Source organism: Ceratotherium simum, chromosome 32, assembly GCF_057802395.1.
Source record: "Ceratotherium simum simum isolate JZ-2026a chromosome 32, ASM5780239v1, whole genome shotgun sequence".
Lineage (NCBI taxonomy): Eukaryota > Metazoa > Chordata > Mammalia > Perissodactyla > Rhinocerotidae > Ceratotherium > Ceratotherium simum.
In genome coordinates, this window is record NC_141931.1 from 9,030,333 (window position 1) to 9,050,029 (window position 19,697).

The 19,697-nt window shown below is 34.3% G+C and overlaps 2 protein-coding genes across 13 annotated transcripts in view; one reads left to right on the forward strand and one right to left on the reverse strand.

The window, feature by feature from the left end:
- The window catches only part of ABI1 (abl interactor 1), a 117,901-nt gene extending 104,703 nt beyond the window's left edge, over positions 1 to 13,198 (forward strand). For 3 of the 12 annotated variants that reach the window (XM_004425273.3, XM_004425276.3, XM_004425277.3), the window contains 4 exons: positions 581 to 757; positions 3,730 to 3,816; positions 7,789 to 7,974; positions 12,258 to 13,198. In XM_004425273.3, the coding sequence (XP_004425330.1) occupies positions 581 to 757; positions 3,730 to 3,816; positions 7,789 to 7,974; positions 12,258 to 12,433 (626 nt within the window). In that variant the 3' untranslated portion in view covers positions 12,434 to 13,198. The remainder of the gene's footprint in view (positions 1 to 580; positions 758 to 3,729; positions 3,817 to 7,788; positions 7,975 to 12,257) is intronic. The other 9 variants (XM_014783593.2, XM_004425279.3, XM_014783596.2 and 6 more) reach the window with 4 other exon arrangements.
- Positions 13,199 to 14,173: 975 nt separating this feature from the next.
- PDSS1 (decaprenyl diphosphate synthase subunit 1) overlaps positions 14,174 to 19,697 on the reverse strand; it is a 41,141-nt gene continuing 35,617 nt past the window's right edge. Inside the window, exons 10-11 of the mRNA XM_087420685.1 lie at positions 19,608 to 19,688; positions 14,174 to 14,628 (exon numbers count right to left, since the gene is read on the reverse strand). Coding sequence (XP_087276811.1) covers positions 14,488 to 14,628; positions 19,608 to 19,688 — 222 coding nt within the window. The 3' untranslated portion in view covers positions 14,174 to 14,487. The remainder of the gene's footprint in view (positions 14,629 to 19,607; positions 19,689 to 19,697) is intronic.

A 19,697-nucleotide genomic window follows, 5' to 3' on the forward strand; every position in this document is an offset into this window, starting at 1 on the left:
AATAAACATTCAAATAAATATAGTAGTATATGTGGAAAATATGCTTAACTGTTTAAATTTTATAATTTAGCTTGAATTTGGCTGGATAGAGTCTTACACGGTGCTTCTGAAGATTTGGCAATGGAAAGGAAGAAGTTTGTAAACCAGATACTAATATATTCACATCTAAAAACCGACACTTTCCACCTCAGACTATCTTTTGGTACTTAGTTTGTTGGAGAGACACAGTTTACATATAAAAGCTATATATCCTAAAATGATACAGAAAAAAATTTATACGTAACATTTGCAAAATTGCAAAATACCGTTGGGGACTATGCTAAATTAAAAGGCTTAAGAATGTTACTTATTTACTTTTGCAGCTTTCCACATAGTATCTGTTTTCCCTTTTTCCCTTCTGTGTAACTTCAGAGATAGAGCTGTTTGTGTTTTATCTTTACTTTTCTCTCTATTTTGTGCTGTGGGCTTTAAAAAGTAATAAATCCTTCTTATTGAGAGTACCCCTCTCTTTGTTCTGTCATCGGTGGTGACGTGCAATGCTCAAGTTCTTTGTTGGTTGCCTTTGATGAATGCTTTTCAGCAGCCCCGGGCTCAGCTCCTGGTTCCCAGTATGGCACAATGACCAGGCAGATATCTCGGCACAACTCTACCACCTCCTCGACATCTTCTGGTGGATACAGACGAACTCCCTCTGTGACTGCTCAATTTTCTGCTCAGCCTCATGTTAATGGAGGTCCACTTTATTCTCAGAATTCAAGTAAGCTTGTGCTTTGCAGGCATACAACAACAGTGGAGCTCCTTTTGAAGGACATTATTTGAAACCATTATTCTTGCCAGTGATAGACAACAATTGAAACCATGCTGTTGCATGTTTATTTTTGCTTTAGAAAGTTTGTCTTTGAATCATACCGTTTTAAGAATAATTGCTTATCACTTTCTCTCAAAAAATTCAGACTTACTGAGTATACTTGTCTATTAAAATTTAAGTGATGGTTTGAGATGATATTTTTATTGCTATAAATAGAACAAGAGAAGAAAAACACTGAAATTAAGCTGAATTTATTTTTATTGGCTTGTATGCGACAGTTTAATAACAGTAAAATTAAAAACACTGTGAAAATTTTTCTTTAAAATAATATAACAAAATTGCTGGCTATCACTTTTAAGCTTGTTAACCTGTACTGAAATGAGTTCCAAACCATTAAAAGACATTTGTGATGCTTGCTTATTCTGTCTCTAATAATTGTAACAATGGGGAGGATTTTCTTTTGATTTCTTTCTGTTCACCTCAAATTGCACATCTCAACACTAACTGCAATCAGTGTTTAAAGGCTGATAAGATTAGAAGTTTGAATTGCTTGGGGTAGTCATTAATTTCACTTTCCATATTAAGATGCTTCATCCAAAAAGGAAAAAAGATATAAAGAAATTTAAAATGAGCCTCTTGTCCAGTATTTGTTACTGGCTTGAAGCGGCGATCCCCGGGGGTAGTCTGACACACACCTTCCCATGTGGCTTTTGTAGCTACTTTCTAGAGTTGCATGTTATATTAGTTTACCTAAAAAACACTGAATACTCCATGTTCACACGGGACGTTGGTTTTAAGTTTTTATTTTATTTATAATGCATGTTCTGAACACGTATTTTAAAACAGAGCTGGGGGAAGTTGTTTTATTTGTTTTTTGTTTAAATTTTAGAGTCAAAGATTAATTATGTTATAGCAAAAAACTCCTAAGAATTGAAAACCACTTTAGCAGAAATGTCAAAATTCACAGGTAATCTAAAAATTTATACAACCCTTTTCCAGACTAAAATTTTCATCTAAGCTACTAAGAAATTTTACCAATTAGAATTTTACCTCACATTTTCCCTGGTCTCCTTTTGGTAATGAAAGGTAGCTAGCATCTGAATATTCACAGATTATCTGATTTTTAGGCTCACTAGTTTCATGAACTTTTAGTTTTTTTTTTCATATTATGCTGCATTTTGAGATCCCATCTTTGTGTTCATTATTTTTCATTTCCTCACGTAGACATTTAGTTTACTCTGCAAATAGGATTTTTGGTGACTCTTCACTTAATATATGTTTATGTAGCTTTATTCTAACAGTACTTGGGGGGTTGCTTACTCTCAAACGAGACATAATTTCATTACTGAATGTCTGTATCTTTTGGATATTGTAAAGCAAATTGGCCTCAATTTTTAAATCTATTATTATGTGTTGTCAAATTAATTATCCTTCAATCTGAGTCACTGTTGGTGTTGTGGTAGTAGTAGTAGTATGTGAATGTTTTTAGTGTTTTGATGTGCATATTTCTCCTGTCTAAATGTGGTGTAATGATTAGTATCTTCACAACATAGCTTTTCTTTTTCTTCATGTACTAACCAGCATGGCTAGTTACTAAGGGTTGTTTCTAAAGAAATTTTTTTAGGTTTGTGGGAATTTTTTTTTACATCAAAAACTGTAACATTTTATTTATTTAAGAACCTTCTATATACAGAATATCAGAACGAATGAGGACCAGTTTCATAGTGAATTGAATGTTATTTTTAGCCATCCAGTGAATATTAATGCACGTGTATTGCTTTGTTAAGTTACTGCTTCTTTGAACACTGAACCTCTTTCAAATTTTTATGCTGACAAAATTTGTAGATTGGATTAGTTGAAACAATCTTTTGATTAAATGATCCTTGAGAACAAATAAATTATTTTTTTCTGTCAATTTAGTGTCACTTCTTGGTGACTTACCAGTAAACTGAATTTTGGGATCTGGTCCTTATTGACTTTTCTAAGCAATCTTTGGCAATTACTGTCTTGTTAAAATGAGACAAAGTAGTAAACATGAATGTTTACTTCTAGTTTGTTACAACTTTTAATACATTTGCTGCCCACATGAGCATTTGGTATTAATTTCCTGTAATTATGTCCTCTCCAGAAAGAAGTTAGAATATGTTTCCAGCTACCCAATGATTTGTTAGAAATTACTTTAATGCAAGTAATTGCATATTTTAACCTATCGTTAGATCAGGTTTCCTTTTTCAGAACAGTAATAAAAGGAAAGATGGCATTTTTGAAATATCTTATCTCATGAAACTCAGTGAACAGTTAACGAAAATAATAATAACCTTGTTTTATAAACAAGAGTTTTTCCTGGAGAGATGTGTGTAAATTCAGATATATAAGAACTATTTTTAAAGGAAACCTATGATTAATGTATTTATTTCTATATGGAATAAACAGCTATTCCATAACATATTTGTTTTATTTATTTGGGTTCTAATTTACAACATTACCCTAAAGCTAGACATACCTGTTAGGTTATAGAGATATGGCAAAGACATAATATCCTGGAAACCTCTATCGGCATTTCACTATTTTTTTAAAGTCTTTTCTTAGAATTTGAAAATTTTATTGCATGAAAGTGAATGATAGTAAATTTAAATCTTCCCCCAAACAATATAACATTAGAATTAAATTAAATGTATTGGTTTTTTATAAAATTAACCAGTTGGCTAACTAAGCACAACTCAGCTTTAGGTTTGTCGTGGGAAATGAACTTGAAGGTTCTGCAGGTTTTTGTTTTGTTTTTTGTTTTGTTTTGTTTCATTTGCAAACTGTTCTTTGCATACTTATGTTTGTGGTCCTTGTAACTGACTTCTGCTTTTTGTTTGTTTCCTTTTCTTTCCTTTATCTGTTTTACTTCCCCCATACTTTGTTGTTGCTACCAGTTTCTATTGCTCCACCCCCTCCCCCTATGCCTCAGTTGACTCCACAGATACCTCTCACAGGCTTCGTGGCCAGGGTGCAGGAAAACAGTAAGTTGGGAAAAACTGAGCCGTCAAAGAGTAGAGGCTGTCTCCTATAGCATGCATGGCTGACGAGTCATCATTTTCCTTACTTTTATTGAGAAGCTAATCTTATCTTGAAAATAGGTGCAGATATGTTATTGAAACTGAAGAGCACGGTCTTCAGTTTTTTCTCTTGTATGCATGATTACTGACCCATAAAAATTTCAAAACTGCAACTTTCTTATGTATTTATATGATCTAAAGCGTGAAATCTGATCTTTGCAGATTCTTGTTGTGTAATCAAACAGAAATTCAAATTGTGTGGAAACTACTAGCTTCCAATAGTTATTAGGAGAATTAGTTAGAAAACATTTTGTATTCTGTTGCCAGCAAATTCATCAAGATAGAGATAGTTATACTGTGGATTAAATTTATTATGTGATTGGGACAGATGTGTTTGTTTTTCCTTTAGTTACAAATTTCTGGAGAAAGTTTTGTAGCCTCAGATTTTTATACATAAGTAATTCTGAACCTATATAAAGATTCATTGTTAGGATAAGAATGTATCTGCAAGAATAAGTAAATGACATCCATGCTATCCATATAAGAGTATACTCAATGTAGAGCCCTCTTCCTGTTTTGGCTACATGCAGGCCCATGAGGATTATTTCTGAATATGCAGATCTATCAACTTTTTTAGATCTACTCTGAAGGAAGATCAGGTTTAATGATTTTTGGAAATTCTTTTGAATATATTGATTTAATTAGGATAGAGTAGTTTATATTACTACCTGATTGCTTTGAGGTTCCAGATGATGTATAATCCTAACTACATGATCATAGTGAATGTTATTTGGCAAAATGAAAAATACCACTGTTCCTGAATTATATTATGCCAGAATAGCTGTTGAGATTAAGATGATAAGGTGGTCTAGAAGTAATTGACTTCATTTGGAACCATCACCATGCAAATGTATTTCAGGATGGTTTGAACAAATGTGTAACGCATTTGACCAGCCCATCTTCCAGGAGAATACATTATGGCAAATTCCATTGTTCAGCTTTTGCTGACCTTGTTGTGATTCTCCACATTTCCTCCCTTCCTCCAGTCAGATATTTATTCAGTGTTATGTGCTAGGCTCTGGAAAGAATACAGATAGTCTAAGACAAAGTCTCTACCTTTAAGAAATGTATGAATTAATGGGTTTTTAAATAAAACGTGGCAGTTTCAAAATGTTGAAATTTCTGAGTAAACCAACCTTATTGTTAACATTTGTTTGAAAACTCTGTGTTTAAACATGTAAAAATAAGTGAATCAGGATAAATTACTGGTCCTTAATGCTATGAGAGTTTAAAAACTAAGCCAGTTTAACCTTTGAACTGCCTTACAGCCGAGAATTTTTAGGAAATATTTTAAAATAGCCATAATAAGCATACATTTAATGGGTCCAAAGCTCATTGACTAGGCTTTTGGAAACTTTTTAAAATAGAATTTCGGTATTAATTATTCAGTACATTATTCTAGGCATACGTGGTCTTTGATCAAGAGGCCCATGGTACTGTGTTAGTTCTTTTCACCAAACATGAACTTGAGCCAGTTACGCTCCTTGTGCTGCAGAATGCCCAACTTTATTTGACATCTGTTTTCTTTGAAAGCATGTTAGGAAGATTGGTGATAAACTGTGTATTAGTGTCTTAAATGTTTTATGAAATACAAAATTTCTCTGTTTTTTTCCTATTAAATACTCAGTTTCTTATGGCCCTCAAAGTTGGTGATAATGAATGCACCTTAGCAGTTAACCTATTAATAAATGTTTTGGTTTAACATATGAGCCTCTAAAAAAATCAGCAGTGTGTTTACATCTGTTTATGATTCACATCAGAAAGCATTTTTTACTAATTATGCATGGTGCTAGACAAAGGATTATACATAGAGAATTAGAGTGACCAGCCTCCTGCCCATTGTTTATAGCTTGAAGATAAGCCAATGTAGAGTCACAGCAGTTGAACATAAAGACTACTGAGTGAAAACATTAAACTAGTAAGTTATGTATCAATCAAGAGTAAATGCAATTTAGGGATTCAGGCAAATATATATAATTTACACATTAAGCCAAATTAAGGATATGAGCTGTAACTCAGATGGATTCACCTCCATTTTACTCGCCTCTCAATAATATTAGAAAGCTTTATGGAGAAGGTATGGGCAAAACTCAAGTGGATCCAAGCATTTGATGAAAAAATAAATTGTAGACCCGTTTGATAGCTATCAGAATGAGCATCACCACACAGAAATTGTTTTCTAATAATCTTTTTCATCCCCCCACGGGATGAAATAGAAATCATAGAATTGAAGTGGCTATGGAAGTAGGGCTATTACCTGGAAATGTTTTAAATATGGATCCCTTGGTTATATTTTCAGCACATTATTCCAAATAGGGTGGAGTAACTTTAAAACCTATATTACAAATAGATTATGACTTTCTTTGATCACCTATACGGCCCCAGAAATTGGCATTTGAGTTAATATGTTGGTATTCTGAATTTCTCCCCTGCAGATGTTATATAATTCCTATATCAATTTGTATCAAAGCATTTACATATGTCTTTTACTTCTAAAGAAATTTTTGGATCAGAAATTTAAATTAAGAATTAGTTGTCTTGTAGCTTTGAATTCCTTAATATTGGGAGCGTTTGTTACCTAGTATCATGTTAGTTCAGTGAACACAGTTGTAGCCTGGCATTTTTGCATTTCACCATTTACACTTTTAATTATTTAAATCACACACATACACATATCACAGCCATCTAGAATTTGAGGTATGACTCGTTTTTATTGTTTTGCATGATATCAGTTCCTTTCTGTTTGTTTTTAATTACATCTTCCTGCAATACTTTATTTTTAAAATCTTTATTGTGGATGTATTCTTAGAAAATTGGATCTCTAGGATCCTTTCCCTCATCCCATGCTTATATTTTACTAGCAATAATGCAGAAATCTTAGCTTGCTTTCTACGTTAAAAAAGTTGATTATGAATACAAAATTTTTTGAAAATATTCAATGAGATTTTCTACTAGCTTGGAATTATTTACTTTTAATTTAATTTTCTCTTGTTAAAATTTAAATAAAAGAGAGGCCGGCCCGGTGGTGCAAGCAGTTAAGTGCGCGCACTCCGTTGCTGCGGCCCGGGGTTCGCCGGTTTGGATCCCAGGCGTGCACCGACGCACCACTTGTCAAGCTGTCCTGTGGCAGGTCCCATATAAAGTGGAGGAAGATAGGCATGGATGTTAGCCCAGGGCCAGTCTTCCTCAACAAAAAAAAAAAAAAAAGGAGGATTGGCAGATGTTAGCTCAGGGCTGATCTTCTTCACACACACACACACACACACACATACACACAAATTTAAATAAATGAATAGAAACCTACACTTAAAAGCAAACCTAATACCCTAACTTTTCTTTTTTTCTAAATTAAAACAAAAATAAACAAGTATTCACCCACTGAAGACTTATTTCTGGGGAACTAAAGATAATTAAAAGCCAGAATCAGAGACATGAATGTGCACAATGAATGGTTATCAAACCATTAATGTATCATTATTCATAACGTTTACTGTAGACCAAATGACAGTTGTTACATAGGGCTTATTTAAGGAGGTGGGCTAACTAAATAAAGAGTGATGTTTGTTCTGACCTAGGCCTTAGGATAAGGAAACTTCTTTACTTCTATAATCCTTATAAAAAGAGTCATTGTCTCCTAACCTCCTGCATTCATTAATCTGTAGTACTTCCTAATACCCTTATTTTTAGCTCATTTTATTATTACAAAATTATTCTTAAGAGTAGTAGAAGCTTTAACACACCAAGCTTTTATTTCTAATCATTGCATGTTTTATTATAGTGCATGCTGTATATGAATTAGAGCTTTCTTAAATTCTGTTAACTTATACTTCCATTTAGTCTAATTTCTCATTCAAATTAATTATCTGAATTTTTCAGTTGCTGATAGTCCAACTCCACCACCCCCACCTCCACCAGATGACATTCCCATGTTTGATGACTCTCCACCTCCACCGCCACCACCTCCAGTGGATTATGAAGATGAGGAGGCGGCAGTAGTTCAGTATAATGATCCATATGCAGATGGGGATCCTGCTTGGGCCCCCAAGAATTATATTGAGAAAGGTAAAGTACAATCGTCATTGAATTGATGTAAAGGAAAATAGCCTAATAGAATGTTAGAGCTATAAAGAACATCTAGTCCAGTGTTTCTCAACCTTTTGAATAGGTTTACCAGCCAAGATGATTTAGTTAAACCCTATTTCCTATACATTCCCAGTATAAAGGGAGGATTCTTTTTTTATTTTTTAAATGAAAAGTACATTATAATATTAGATGTGCTTTTTCAAATGACATAAACTTCCAGCTGGAGATTAATTTGTCTGAATTTTATGGATGAAACAACTCAGGCACAAAAAAGAAGTTAAGTGACTTACTAAATAGTAATATATAGTGATATAATTAGTAAAGATTTAGAACAAAATTTGTACAGATGGCAACTAGACTTTTGGTGGTGAACATGAGGTACTCTATACAGAAATCGAAATATAATGATGTACACCTGAAATTTCTATAATGTTACGAACCAGTATTACCTCAGTAAAAAATAAAAATAAAATTTCTAACCTCTTAAACACTAAAAATAGAAACCTTTCATATCATGAGAAAAAGCCTCAACTAAGGTTTTCAGTTAGTTGATCTTGTAAAAGAGAAGATAATCACTAGAATTTCATTTCATGAAATTAGGTATAAATCTAATGCCCAAATTTACCTAAATTACCTAACGTTCACAATAATTATCTATTAAGCAATAGTGTGTGGCAAAGAAACAAATTCTGTTTTTTTTTTTTTTTAAAGATTTTATTTATTTTATTTTTTCCCCCCAAAGCCCCAGTAGATAGTTGTATGTCATAGCTGCACATCCTTCTAGTTGCTGCATGTGGGACTCGGCCTCAGGATGGACGGAGAAGTGGTGCCTCGATGCGCACCCGGGATCCGAACCCGGGCCGCCAGCATTGCAGCGTGCGCACTTAACCACCAAGCCACAGGGCCGGCCCACAAATTCTGTTTTTAGAGAGTTTATTTGTTTTTTTCATCTACTTCTGTGCTCTTTTAAAATCTGTTTCTATAGGGTTCTGAAAAATGCTTGTAGTTTAGTTGATCACATTTGATCGCCTGGAAGTGTTTTCCCTTCTGTTAGCTTTATTGGATTAACTGGCCTGAGGCAAGTAGCTGTTGCTCGAGACCCGTGGCCTTCTCTCCTGCCCAAGTGTTGAGTATGTGGCTGACAGTAAAGTTGCTGTTTTCCTTTTTTTATATTTTTAAACAGTAAATATAAAAATAGTAAATATTCTACATACTGTTCAGGAAGTCATGAATATTCTACTTTATATTTAAATTCCCATCTACCTTCAAGTAGAGATGTGTTGTTATTATGAGGGTGAGAAACTTGAGTAGTCTTGAATTGTGTTTTTACCCGTATTTTATGGCTTGGAAAAGCAAATTTAACTTTAAATAACTATGAAAATGGGACTATTATATTTATATCAATTGACAAATTTGGAATTATATAATGGTTAATACATTTAATAGAGCAGGATTGAAAAATATCTTCACTTGTTGAAATGAGTTTTAAACCAGGGATCATCACACATTTTTTGTAAAAGACCAGATATTTTTCACTTTTTAAAAAAATTGAGGTATAATTAACATAACATTAATTTCAGGTGTACAACATAATCATTTGATATTTGCATATATTGCAAAATGAAATATTTTTAACTTTACCAGACATACAGTTGTCACAACTACTCAGCCCCACTGTTGTAGCATGAAAGGAGCCATAGACAATGTGCAAGTGAGAGGACGTGCCCGTGTTCCAATAAAACTTGACTTACAAAAAAGGCAGTGGCTTGGATTTGGCCATGGGCCATTGTTTGCTGACCCCCAGTCTAAATAAAAAAAGTTGAGGGATAGTGGGATTATATTTAAAACCTTTAATAGTCACCTTTATAATCACAAGATGAATAAAACCTGGTTTAATAGGATTTCAGTTGAATCTATTAATTAGTAGTATGACATGACTGTTCTAGAAGCTAGATTCTTAGGGTACATTAGCTGAACTTTAACCTAATGTGTACCAATCTGATCATATTCATTTATATTAGTCTAGTACTATGTCTAATTTTGAGTATCACATTTCAAGATCTTGCAAACAGGAATGCTTTCAAAGGAGAATATTCAGGAAGCTGAAATATCTAGAAAGTGCATCTATAGTGAGAAAGAGTTGAAAGCATTGTTTCTAAGTTGGGGAAAAGAAGATTTCAGAGGGATTAGATAGCCATCTTCAAATTTTTATCATGTAGAGGTAGGATTAGAGTGTTAGACCTCGAGTTCCAAAGTACATACAGTACAGTACATAACAGAAGGGCGAGTTGAGCTCTCTATATGGATTAGAATCCTGGAGAGTAAAATGGATTTTAAAATGGAATTGTAAATGGTTACATAACTCAGCAGTAAGAAGGGAGGTTTGGTGTGACTAGGTTTCATTTACAAAAGTGGCTTAGAAAATAGAAATATAATTAATTGAGCCTCAGTACTTTTACTAGCTTTGTATAAGTGGAACTAAGAACTTGAGGAAATAATATTTTCATTCTGCTGAATCACTTTGAGGGTATCAGGCCTTTGTCACGATCAGTTTAAAAGTTATCTATACCACTCAAATCTAACCCATTGTGACTCTGAATACAAAGAAATTAATGTTACCAACGTTAAACAATAAATAATAATTATTAATAAGTAATTGACAAATTAATGATAGTTAATTGACTTCTTTATTATTACACTACTTTCTTTATTAATGTTTATCTCCAGCAGTCACTCAATTTTCTTGGGTGGTTATTTAGCCAAAAATCATATCAGGATAACTTAATATTATTTATTATGTATGTTTTTGGTTTTTTTGAAACTGGATATGTTAGTGAGCTTGTAATCACAATACTATGATTCTGCTGCAGGATTAAAATGGAGGGGAATGGACTTGTTAAGTTACTTAATATAGTATTTTGTAAAGGGGAAAAAGATTGCCTATTTTAAGTTTGCAAATGATGCTATGGATCACTACTTCAGGTCTCTTCCTTATTATAATTCACTAATTTAGAATAATTATGGGGAGAAGCCATCTTTCTTAGGGGAAAAATGAGTTCCAGAATATCTCAAATGTTTTAAAAACTCTTCTATTTTAAGAAAAAGTACACAAGGTAAATCAATTAAAAAAAATCTATGTATCACATACAGTTACACATATACTAGACAATTACAAGTAATTTCAGAATTATTATGCTAAAAAGGCAGAATGAAGGAATAATTAAATTCATAAACCAGTAGTTTGGAAACCGAGTAATTTTTTGATGGCTTTCCTTTCCACAACATTGTTTACAAAGGATGTGACTATTTTGAACTCAAGATAATCACATGTACCGCAGAATTGCAGACAGTTCTCTCAGTCTTAATTAATGGATCCTCACTCACCTATTTCTCTCTTAAAAAAAAATCTTGTTGACCTTTAAAGTGTGTAAATATTTTTTTAAAAATTCTAGGTATAGTCCCATAAATTACATGAATATTTTCCTTGGATGAGTAGGATGAGATTTACGTCCCAGTATACGTATATCTTCAAAGTACTTGGATTGTTACCTGGTTTACTGACTGGCTGTCTAACTTTGCTTTGCCCAAGTTATTTTGAAAAATGATGCTTTGCATATGGTTAGCACTTAGTAGATTTTTGAACAAATGAATTGAAATATCTAAGAAAATCTAAAGTTTAGAGATCTTTCCTAAATAGGTTTGTAGAAGCTATTGACTTCTCTAGTCTAATCAAATTGTCAGTTTGGCCCTAAGATCAAGCCAGTGATTTAGGCACATGGTTGGCCACTGACCTACCTATGTTTGTAGATGTAAGAACTAAGAACATTCCTAACAATGGTTGGTTTTGCTACACTATAGATGTAATTGGTATTACATTTTAAAATTCAATTAGGCCGGCCCGATGGCTTAGCGGTTAAGTGCGCACACTCCGCTACTGGCGGCCCGGGTTCAGATCCCGGGCGCGCACCGACGCACCGCTTCTCCGGCCATGCTGAGGCCATGTCCCACATATAGCAACTAGAAGGATGTGCAACTGTGACATACAACTATCTACTGGGGGGCTTTGGGGAAAAAAAGGAGGAGGCTTGGCAACAGATGTTAGCTCAGAGCCGGTCTTGCTCAGCAAAAAAAAGAGGAGGATTAGCACGGATGTTAGCTCAGGGCTGATCTCCCTCACACACAAAAAAATAAAATAAAAATAAAATTCAATTAAATGTTGGATATAGTGCACTCACATGATATTTCAACTCTTTTCTCCATAGTTGTGGCAATATATGATTATACAAAAGACAAGGATGATGAGCTATCGTTTATGGAGGGTGCAATCATTTATGTAATAAAGAAGAATGACGACGGCTGGTATGAAGGAGTCTGCAATCGAGTGACTGGTCTGTTCCCTGGGAACTATGTTGAATCAATCATGCACTATACTGATTAAATTCTTTTGCTTTTAAAGTAGGTTCTTATTACTCAGTCATACTGTGGGACTATTATGGTTAACAGAATTGTCTTAAAATGTTTTGAAATGTGCCCATATTTTCAGGACATGCTGTTTTATTGGTATAATTGAATGTCTACCTGTAAGCATAAATCTTTGAGGCAGTTTGTGTATTGCTAAATAGCAGTTCATACAGGAGGCTGTCCATAACTGATTATGCTTATGTACTTACTTACACATTGTTAACTTGATGACCAGCCTAAATATTCTGGGGGTGTGGGGTATAATATTTAACAAATCATGATTCAGATTGTACCGTTACATGTTTCAGTGCAGCATGGTTACTAATGCTATGTCAGACTAATATTAAAATCAGAAAACTTAAATGCTGGCGCTGGTCATACTTTGTTTAAACGCTCTCATTCTGGAAATATACTGTTTGTTTAAAGCATGCATACAAATTTATGTATTGAAATATACTTTTAAAAAATCCAAGATGCTTCCAATTTGTGTAATATTTACTTGGAGTACTCGTATTTAGGTCTCTTGAAATGAATTGAGTCTCTAAGGTCTCCATGTGAAACAAGACAAAAAAAGGGTTATCTGTAATGTTGTAATTTGTACCTAAGTTTTTTAATGAGTGAATTTGCATTATAAATTTTTTCCATTCATAAATACATAAGTGAACCAAAGGTTTTTGTCCTTTCCTTCACTGGTTTGCTTTTAAAAAAAGAAATAAATAAAAGATACTGATTTATTGCAGAATTATGGTTCTATTTTCTCAATATATTAACTTGGAAAAAAATTTTAGCCTTATCTCAATCTGTCCCAACAGCAATGTGACTGATTTTTGCAGATTTAAAATCTGAGATGGTTATTTACCAGTCAATCTACTGAATTCCTTTTCTAACGTAACTTTTTCAAAGCTAAGAAAATGTGTCCAAGCGTGCACATTCAGTCCTTCAGTGTTCCGGTGGACCTGCTGTATACTGCTGGTTCAATGAAAGGAAATTATCTTTTATGTATTGTTTTTGTAGAAGTGGATGCAGTTGATTTTTGAATAGGCACTGTTTAATCCATTACCTGGCACTAGCAACATAAAAAAACTTAAAAATAATTGGGGAAAAAGGTGGGTCATGTATTAATCACTGAACAGGGATATACCTGACCAATAGATTTATACTGTCTTTTGACATAATCGAAATGCAACACATGCACTTTGTGTGTCTCCTCTTAATTTAAGGGAGGGTTAGAGGGCTGTTTTCTTATCTTGTGTATGATTCTATACTGCCTAGGATATTGAAGTAGAGCACTCAAGTGTGGGTTTCTGTGTATTGAGGATTTGTTTGGATTTCAAATTACAGTTATGTACTGGGCATTACAGACTTATTACAGCATAGTAAATGGTAAGACTAGTGCAAAACATTTATTCCTGAAAATTAAAGACCATTGTTGCTACCAAATCCATGTGACTGTTGCATATGCATTTTGCCTTTGTTAACTTCGAACATGATTTCAGTATCACTAGTGATTGGCTAGCTACCTTCTTCATTTTTTTCGAGTGAAATATTCTCTTAATTTTGTATATAACCTGTTGTCTAAATTTTATGTACAGTCTTTTATAATAAAGCATTCTCCTATATGAAATTTTGGATACTGTTAAAACCTAAGTAATGTGGACTGAAACGTAGACTTCACAATTTTCTGACCTTTACTCCTATGATGAAACAAGATAAACCATTTGAATTTTAACATTGATTATTTATTTGTGTAATGGCTTTACATGTGGATATTAACAGTGTAAACAGTACCACATATAACCATCAAGATACCTCAATTAGAATTTACAGGACTAGAATGACAGATTCAGATGGTTTAATGACATTTAAAAAGTTTTCTGAAAAACTTTGCCAATAAAAAAATTGCCCATCAATAAGGTTGAAATGATTTTTTAAAATGATTTTTGGTTATCTGCACATGAAGCAAAGTATATTCCACAAAATTCTTTAGGCACAGTCTGGTAAAATAGCTGCCAGAAATAACAGAAGGAGCTGTCATTTGTCTCTTGTGAGGACAATTTCTGAAAGTTGTATGAGGGCATCTCTTTCCCGGGATGGTCGAAGTTTACTGATCTCTCTTATTGCTTCATGGCAGTACCGCTGGGCGAGGTAGGTTGTTTGTTGCACACCATCACTCTATGGGATACAGAACAAAACAGAACAAATGCATGTCACCTGCTGGATTGGCTCTTAAACACCTGCTATAATGAATTAAAACATGTTTTTGAGATCAGATTGGTTAACACCAAACTATGTTTCTAATGTTCTCTCTCCAACTCAGAGCTCTAGCTTTCTCTGCTTACTTTTAGGCCCTTTTCTCAGATTGAAACAAATTTTTATTTTATTAGCATGCAAAGCAACTAACTCATTATTATCAAGTAGCCATCTATTTCCCCTATTTTTAATTTAAGTATAGTTATGTGCCACATAACAATGTTTTGGTCAGTGACGTACCACATATATGATGGTGGTCCCATAAGATTATCATGTACCATATAGCCTAGGTAGGTAGTAGGCTACACTGTCTAGGTTTGTGCAGTACACTCTATGATAACACAACGACAAAATCACCAAAAGAAGCATTTCTCAGGATGTATCCCAGTCATTTAGCGACATGTGACTGTATTAGAGTTTTTAAAAAGTTCTATATATATAGATAAAATATCTATACAATAAATTTCTAAATGAAAAAATCAAAAATGAAAGTTTTTAAAAAACAATATACATAATAAAAGTACAGAAGAGCTGAAAATCAACAGTTCCCTTCTTCCAAAGGCACCAGCTTTACCATTGGTTTTTATTTCTTAATTATTAATTTTAGTTATCTATTGCCTTTCTTCTAAGAAAAATGAGGATTTAGTCCACCTGTACTATGCCTAATTTGATCATTATATTATGGTCTTCAGTTCTTCTACTGATTACCTTTGTCATCATGTTACATCAACTTCAGACTTTATCTTGTATAAGATCAGGATAAGTATAAGGAGCACTTATATAAGGGCGCCCATTTTTTTTTTCCTAACCATACCTTTACACTGTAGAGATTTGCATTCTATTCTGTAACTTTTTTTTTTTATTGATGTTTTAATAGTTTATAACATTGTGAAATTTTGGGTTGTACATTTTTGTCCATCACCATATATATATGTCTCCCTTCACCCCTTGTGCCCACCCCCTACCCCCATTGCCCCTGGTAACCACAATACAGTTTTCTCCGTGCACGTGTTGGTTTATATTCCACATATGAGTGAGATCATACAGTGTTTGTCTTTCTCTTTCTGGATTATTTCACTTAACATAATACCCTCCAGGCCCATCCATGTTGCAAATGGGACGATTTTGTCTTTTTTTATGGCTGAGTAGTATTCCATTGTATATATATATACCACATCTTCTTGATCCAGTCATCAGTTGAGGGACACTTAGGTTGCTTCCACTTCTTGGCTATAGTGAATAATGCTGCAATGAACATAGGGGTGCATAAGCCTCTTTGGATTGTTGATTTCAGGTTCGTTGGATAGATTCCCAGTAGTGGGATAGCTGGATCCTAGGGTATTTCTATTTTCAATTCTTTGAGGACTCTCCATACCGTTTTCCATGGAGGCTGCACAAGGTTGCATTCCCACCAGCTGTGTATGAGGGTTTCTGTTTCTCCACATCCTCTCCAACATTTGTTGTTTTTTGTCTTGGTGATTATAGGCATTCTAACGGGCGTGAGGTGATATCTTAGTGTTGTTTTGATTTGCATTTCCCTGATGATTAGTGATGTTGAACATCTTTTCATGCACCTATTGGCCATCTGTATACTTCTTTGGAGAAGTGTCTGTTCATTTCCTCTGCCCATTTTTTGATGGGGTTGTTTGTTTTTCTGTTGTTCAGTTGTGTGAGTTCTTTATATATTATGGAGATCAACCCTTTGTCAGATGTATGCTTTGCAAATATTCTCACCCAGCTGGTGGGTTGTCTGTTCATCTTGATTCTGGTTTCGTTTGTCTTGTAGAAGCTCTTTAATCTGATGAAGTCCCACTTGCTTATTTTTTCTTTAGTTTCTCTAGTCTGGGTAGGCATGTCATCCGAAAAGATTCCTTTATGACCAATGTCAAATATATTTTCTTGTATGAGTTTTATAGTTTCAGGTCTCACCTTCAGGTCTTTGATCCATTTTGAGTTAATTTTTGTGAATGGCAATAGCAGATGGTCCACTTTCATTCTTTTGCATGTGGCTGTCCGGTTTTCCCAACACCATTTATTGAAGAGACTGTCCTTTCTCCATTGTATGTTCTTAGCTCCTTTGTCGAAAATTAGCTGTCCGTATATGTGTGGTTTTATTTCTGGGCTTTCAATTCTGTTCCATTGATCTGTGTGTCTGTTTTTGTACCAGTACCATGCTGTTTTGATTACTATTGCTTTGTAGTATGTTTTGAAGTCAGGGATTGTGATGCCTCTAGCTTTGTTCTTTTTTCTTAGGATTGCTTTAGCTATTCGGGGTCTTTTGTTGCCCCATATGAATTTTAGTATTTTTTTTTTCTATTTCCGTGAAGAATGTCATTGGGATTCTGATTGAGGTTGCATTGAACCTGTAGATTGCTTTAGGTAATATAGACATTTTAACTATCTGTAACCATGTTTTTATGTTGGTTCTTCCTAAAAGTAGTTATCTCCATGACGTAAAAATGTTGACTGCAGAATCAAGTACAGTTGTGCGTAGCTTAACGATGGGGATATGTTCTGAGAGATGTGTCGTTAGGTGATTTCGTTGTTGTGCCAACATCAGAGTGTACTTAACACAAACCTAGACAGTATAGCCTGCTACCCACCTAGGCTATGTGGTACTGATCTTATGAGACCACTGTCGTATATGTGGACCATCACTGACTGAAATGTCATTATGCGGCACGACTGTAATGTACTATAATTTTATTTCCTTCTCCATGGTTCCAAGTTCACAATCCCTCCATATTCAGAGTAGACTATTCCTAACATCATGACTGAAAGGCCTCTGATTTTCTATACTCTACCAACTGACACAAGATATGACTCAAATATGATGACACGTTTTAGTTTGCTGTGCCTTATTGTACAAAAGCCCACTTCTGAATGTAACTAACTGCCTCCTTTTCTTCTTCTTTGGGAACGGAGGTCCTGATGCCTAATATTTCCAATGCCTTAATCATTCTATTTTTTTGACGTCTTTTTAGCTCTACTGTACTGCTGCCGTCCCAGGATGACTCTTCATTGAGCTCTTTGGTTCATTCCACTGCTTTTAGTACTTAGATCTTTCTCTTTCTTGGTGTTTCCACATTTTTGCTGAAATGCATCCACAAGTAACTTACCCAGAATATGTGTATTGGAAGTCAACTTTTTAGTTCTTAAGTGTGATAATGACTTTTGCCTTCATATTTAATGGATGGTGTGACTAGACATAGAATTCTAGGTTTAAAATGTTTCCTCATCATTTGGATGGTCTTGCTCACTGCCTTCTAGCATCCATTGTTTTTGCTATACAGTGAGCCAGTTTTGATCCCTTTTCCTTTTGTAGGTGACCACTTTTTTTTCTTTGATTTCATTTTTTGACTCTCTTCCTGAAATATCTGTTACAGGAGTGTACTGATCATCCTCTTAAAAGCTTTTCTCATTTTCTTCCCTAGCTGTTTATATTTTGGAAGATTTTCTGAATTTCATGTTCTAATCCTTCTTGGGAGTTAGTTTTTCACAATCAATCATCTAAAATTTCTTAGAGCTTGTTCTTATTTGTTTTAAAAATATTATCCTGTTCTTGTTTTATGAATGCAGTATTTTTGAACCCTCCTATTTATATTTTTCCTGAATCTTTATTTCTGTTTATCTTGGTCTCACTCTTTCATTCAGCAAGCTTTAATCAACTATTTAGTAATCCTACTAAATAAATCCTAGTTGTCCATTCATATTTAATAAGGGAATAGGGATGAGGAGCTCTGTGGGTGAACAGGGAGCTAGAATTTATAGGTCTTTGGAGAATTTGTTTAGAGAACATTCCTGTGAATTTTTTTTTCTAAGTGCATTTCTGTCTAGGCTTACCAGAACTTCCCTGTTTTGCATAAGAGCTACAATTTAATTTCCCTCTTTTCAGTCCCACTTCTCACTTCAGCCTTCAGTAATACTGTTACTTCTGAGGCCAGAACCTCTCCCAGGCATATCGACGACTTTATCAGCTACAGCCCCCTCTCATATTGAGTTTTTCATGGTACAGCCAAACTACCCTCCCAAAAGGTGGTAACCCATGGCAAATTATGATGCTTAACAATATAGAGAGTGAAAAGAGAAATATATCCTTTGAAGGGGTTTTGCTTTTTGGAAATTTAAAAAATCTGAAAGATAACTATTTGGAATTCTTTCAAGTATTGGACTAACTATAGATCTCAGACCACATTTACTTACTAAAAATTGTTTGCTCACTCCATCGTATTCACTAGATCTACTGGCTCCAAATGACTTTAGATTTGGATCTTGGAAACAGCTCATTCTCAAAAGATAGTCATAGAAACTGAAAATATGCAAAAGAATCTGGGTTCAACAGGAATTCTAAAGATGTATGGCAATATATTTGAGATAAGCTTATAGCCCTGAAGGTTAAACAGTTTAGTTTGCTTTTGTTGGGTTAATTTTTTGTTTTTTTTAAAGTTACCATTTCTTTAGTCACACCTTTATCGCGGTTATATATAGGATGGACTAGACTGCCGATTTTGAACAATCTAGCTGTGTCAAGCATGAGGACTTGGACTAGACTGGAGGCCAGTCTGGGTGACTGGGGAGAATAGTGATGTTACTGATGGATATAGGGAAGGCTGGTTCCACACCAGTGGGGCTCAACCCTGACTGCACATTGGAATCACTTGGCTAACTTTCAAAAAAATATTAATGTCCAAGCCCTAGCCAAGACCACTTAAATGAAGATCTCTGGGAAGAATTCTACAAGAAAAAATTATACAAGTTTTTCTTTCTCAGTTTTTGTCAATTCAAGAATTGGCCAAACTTGGTCTTACACCTAAAATTTAATGTTATCTTACTTGTTTTGTTAAAGAACATTGCCACATTGTACCTGCTGTTGCTTTTTTCGTTTTTAAAAATAATCTTACCTGTAATACATATTGTCGAGCTCTGTCCACATCTCCTGGCAAGTTGAACCGTCTCATTATCATTGCATTCATTTCTGGGAACTAACCATA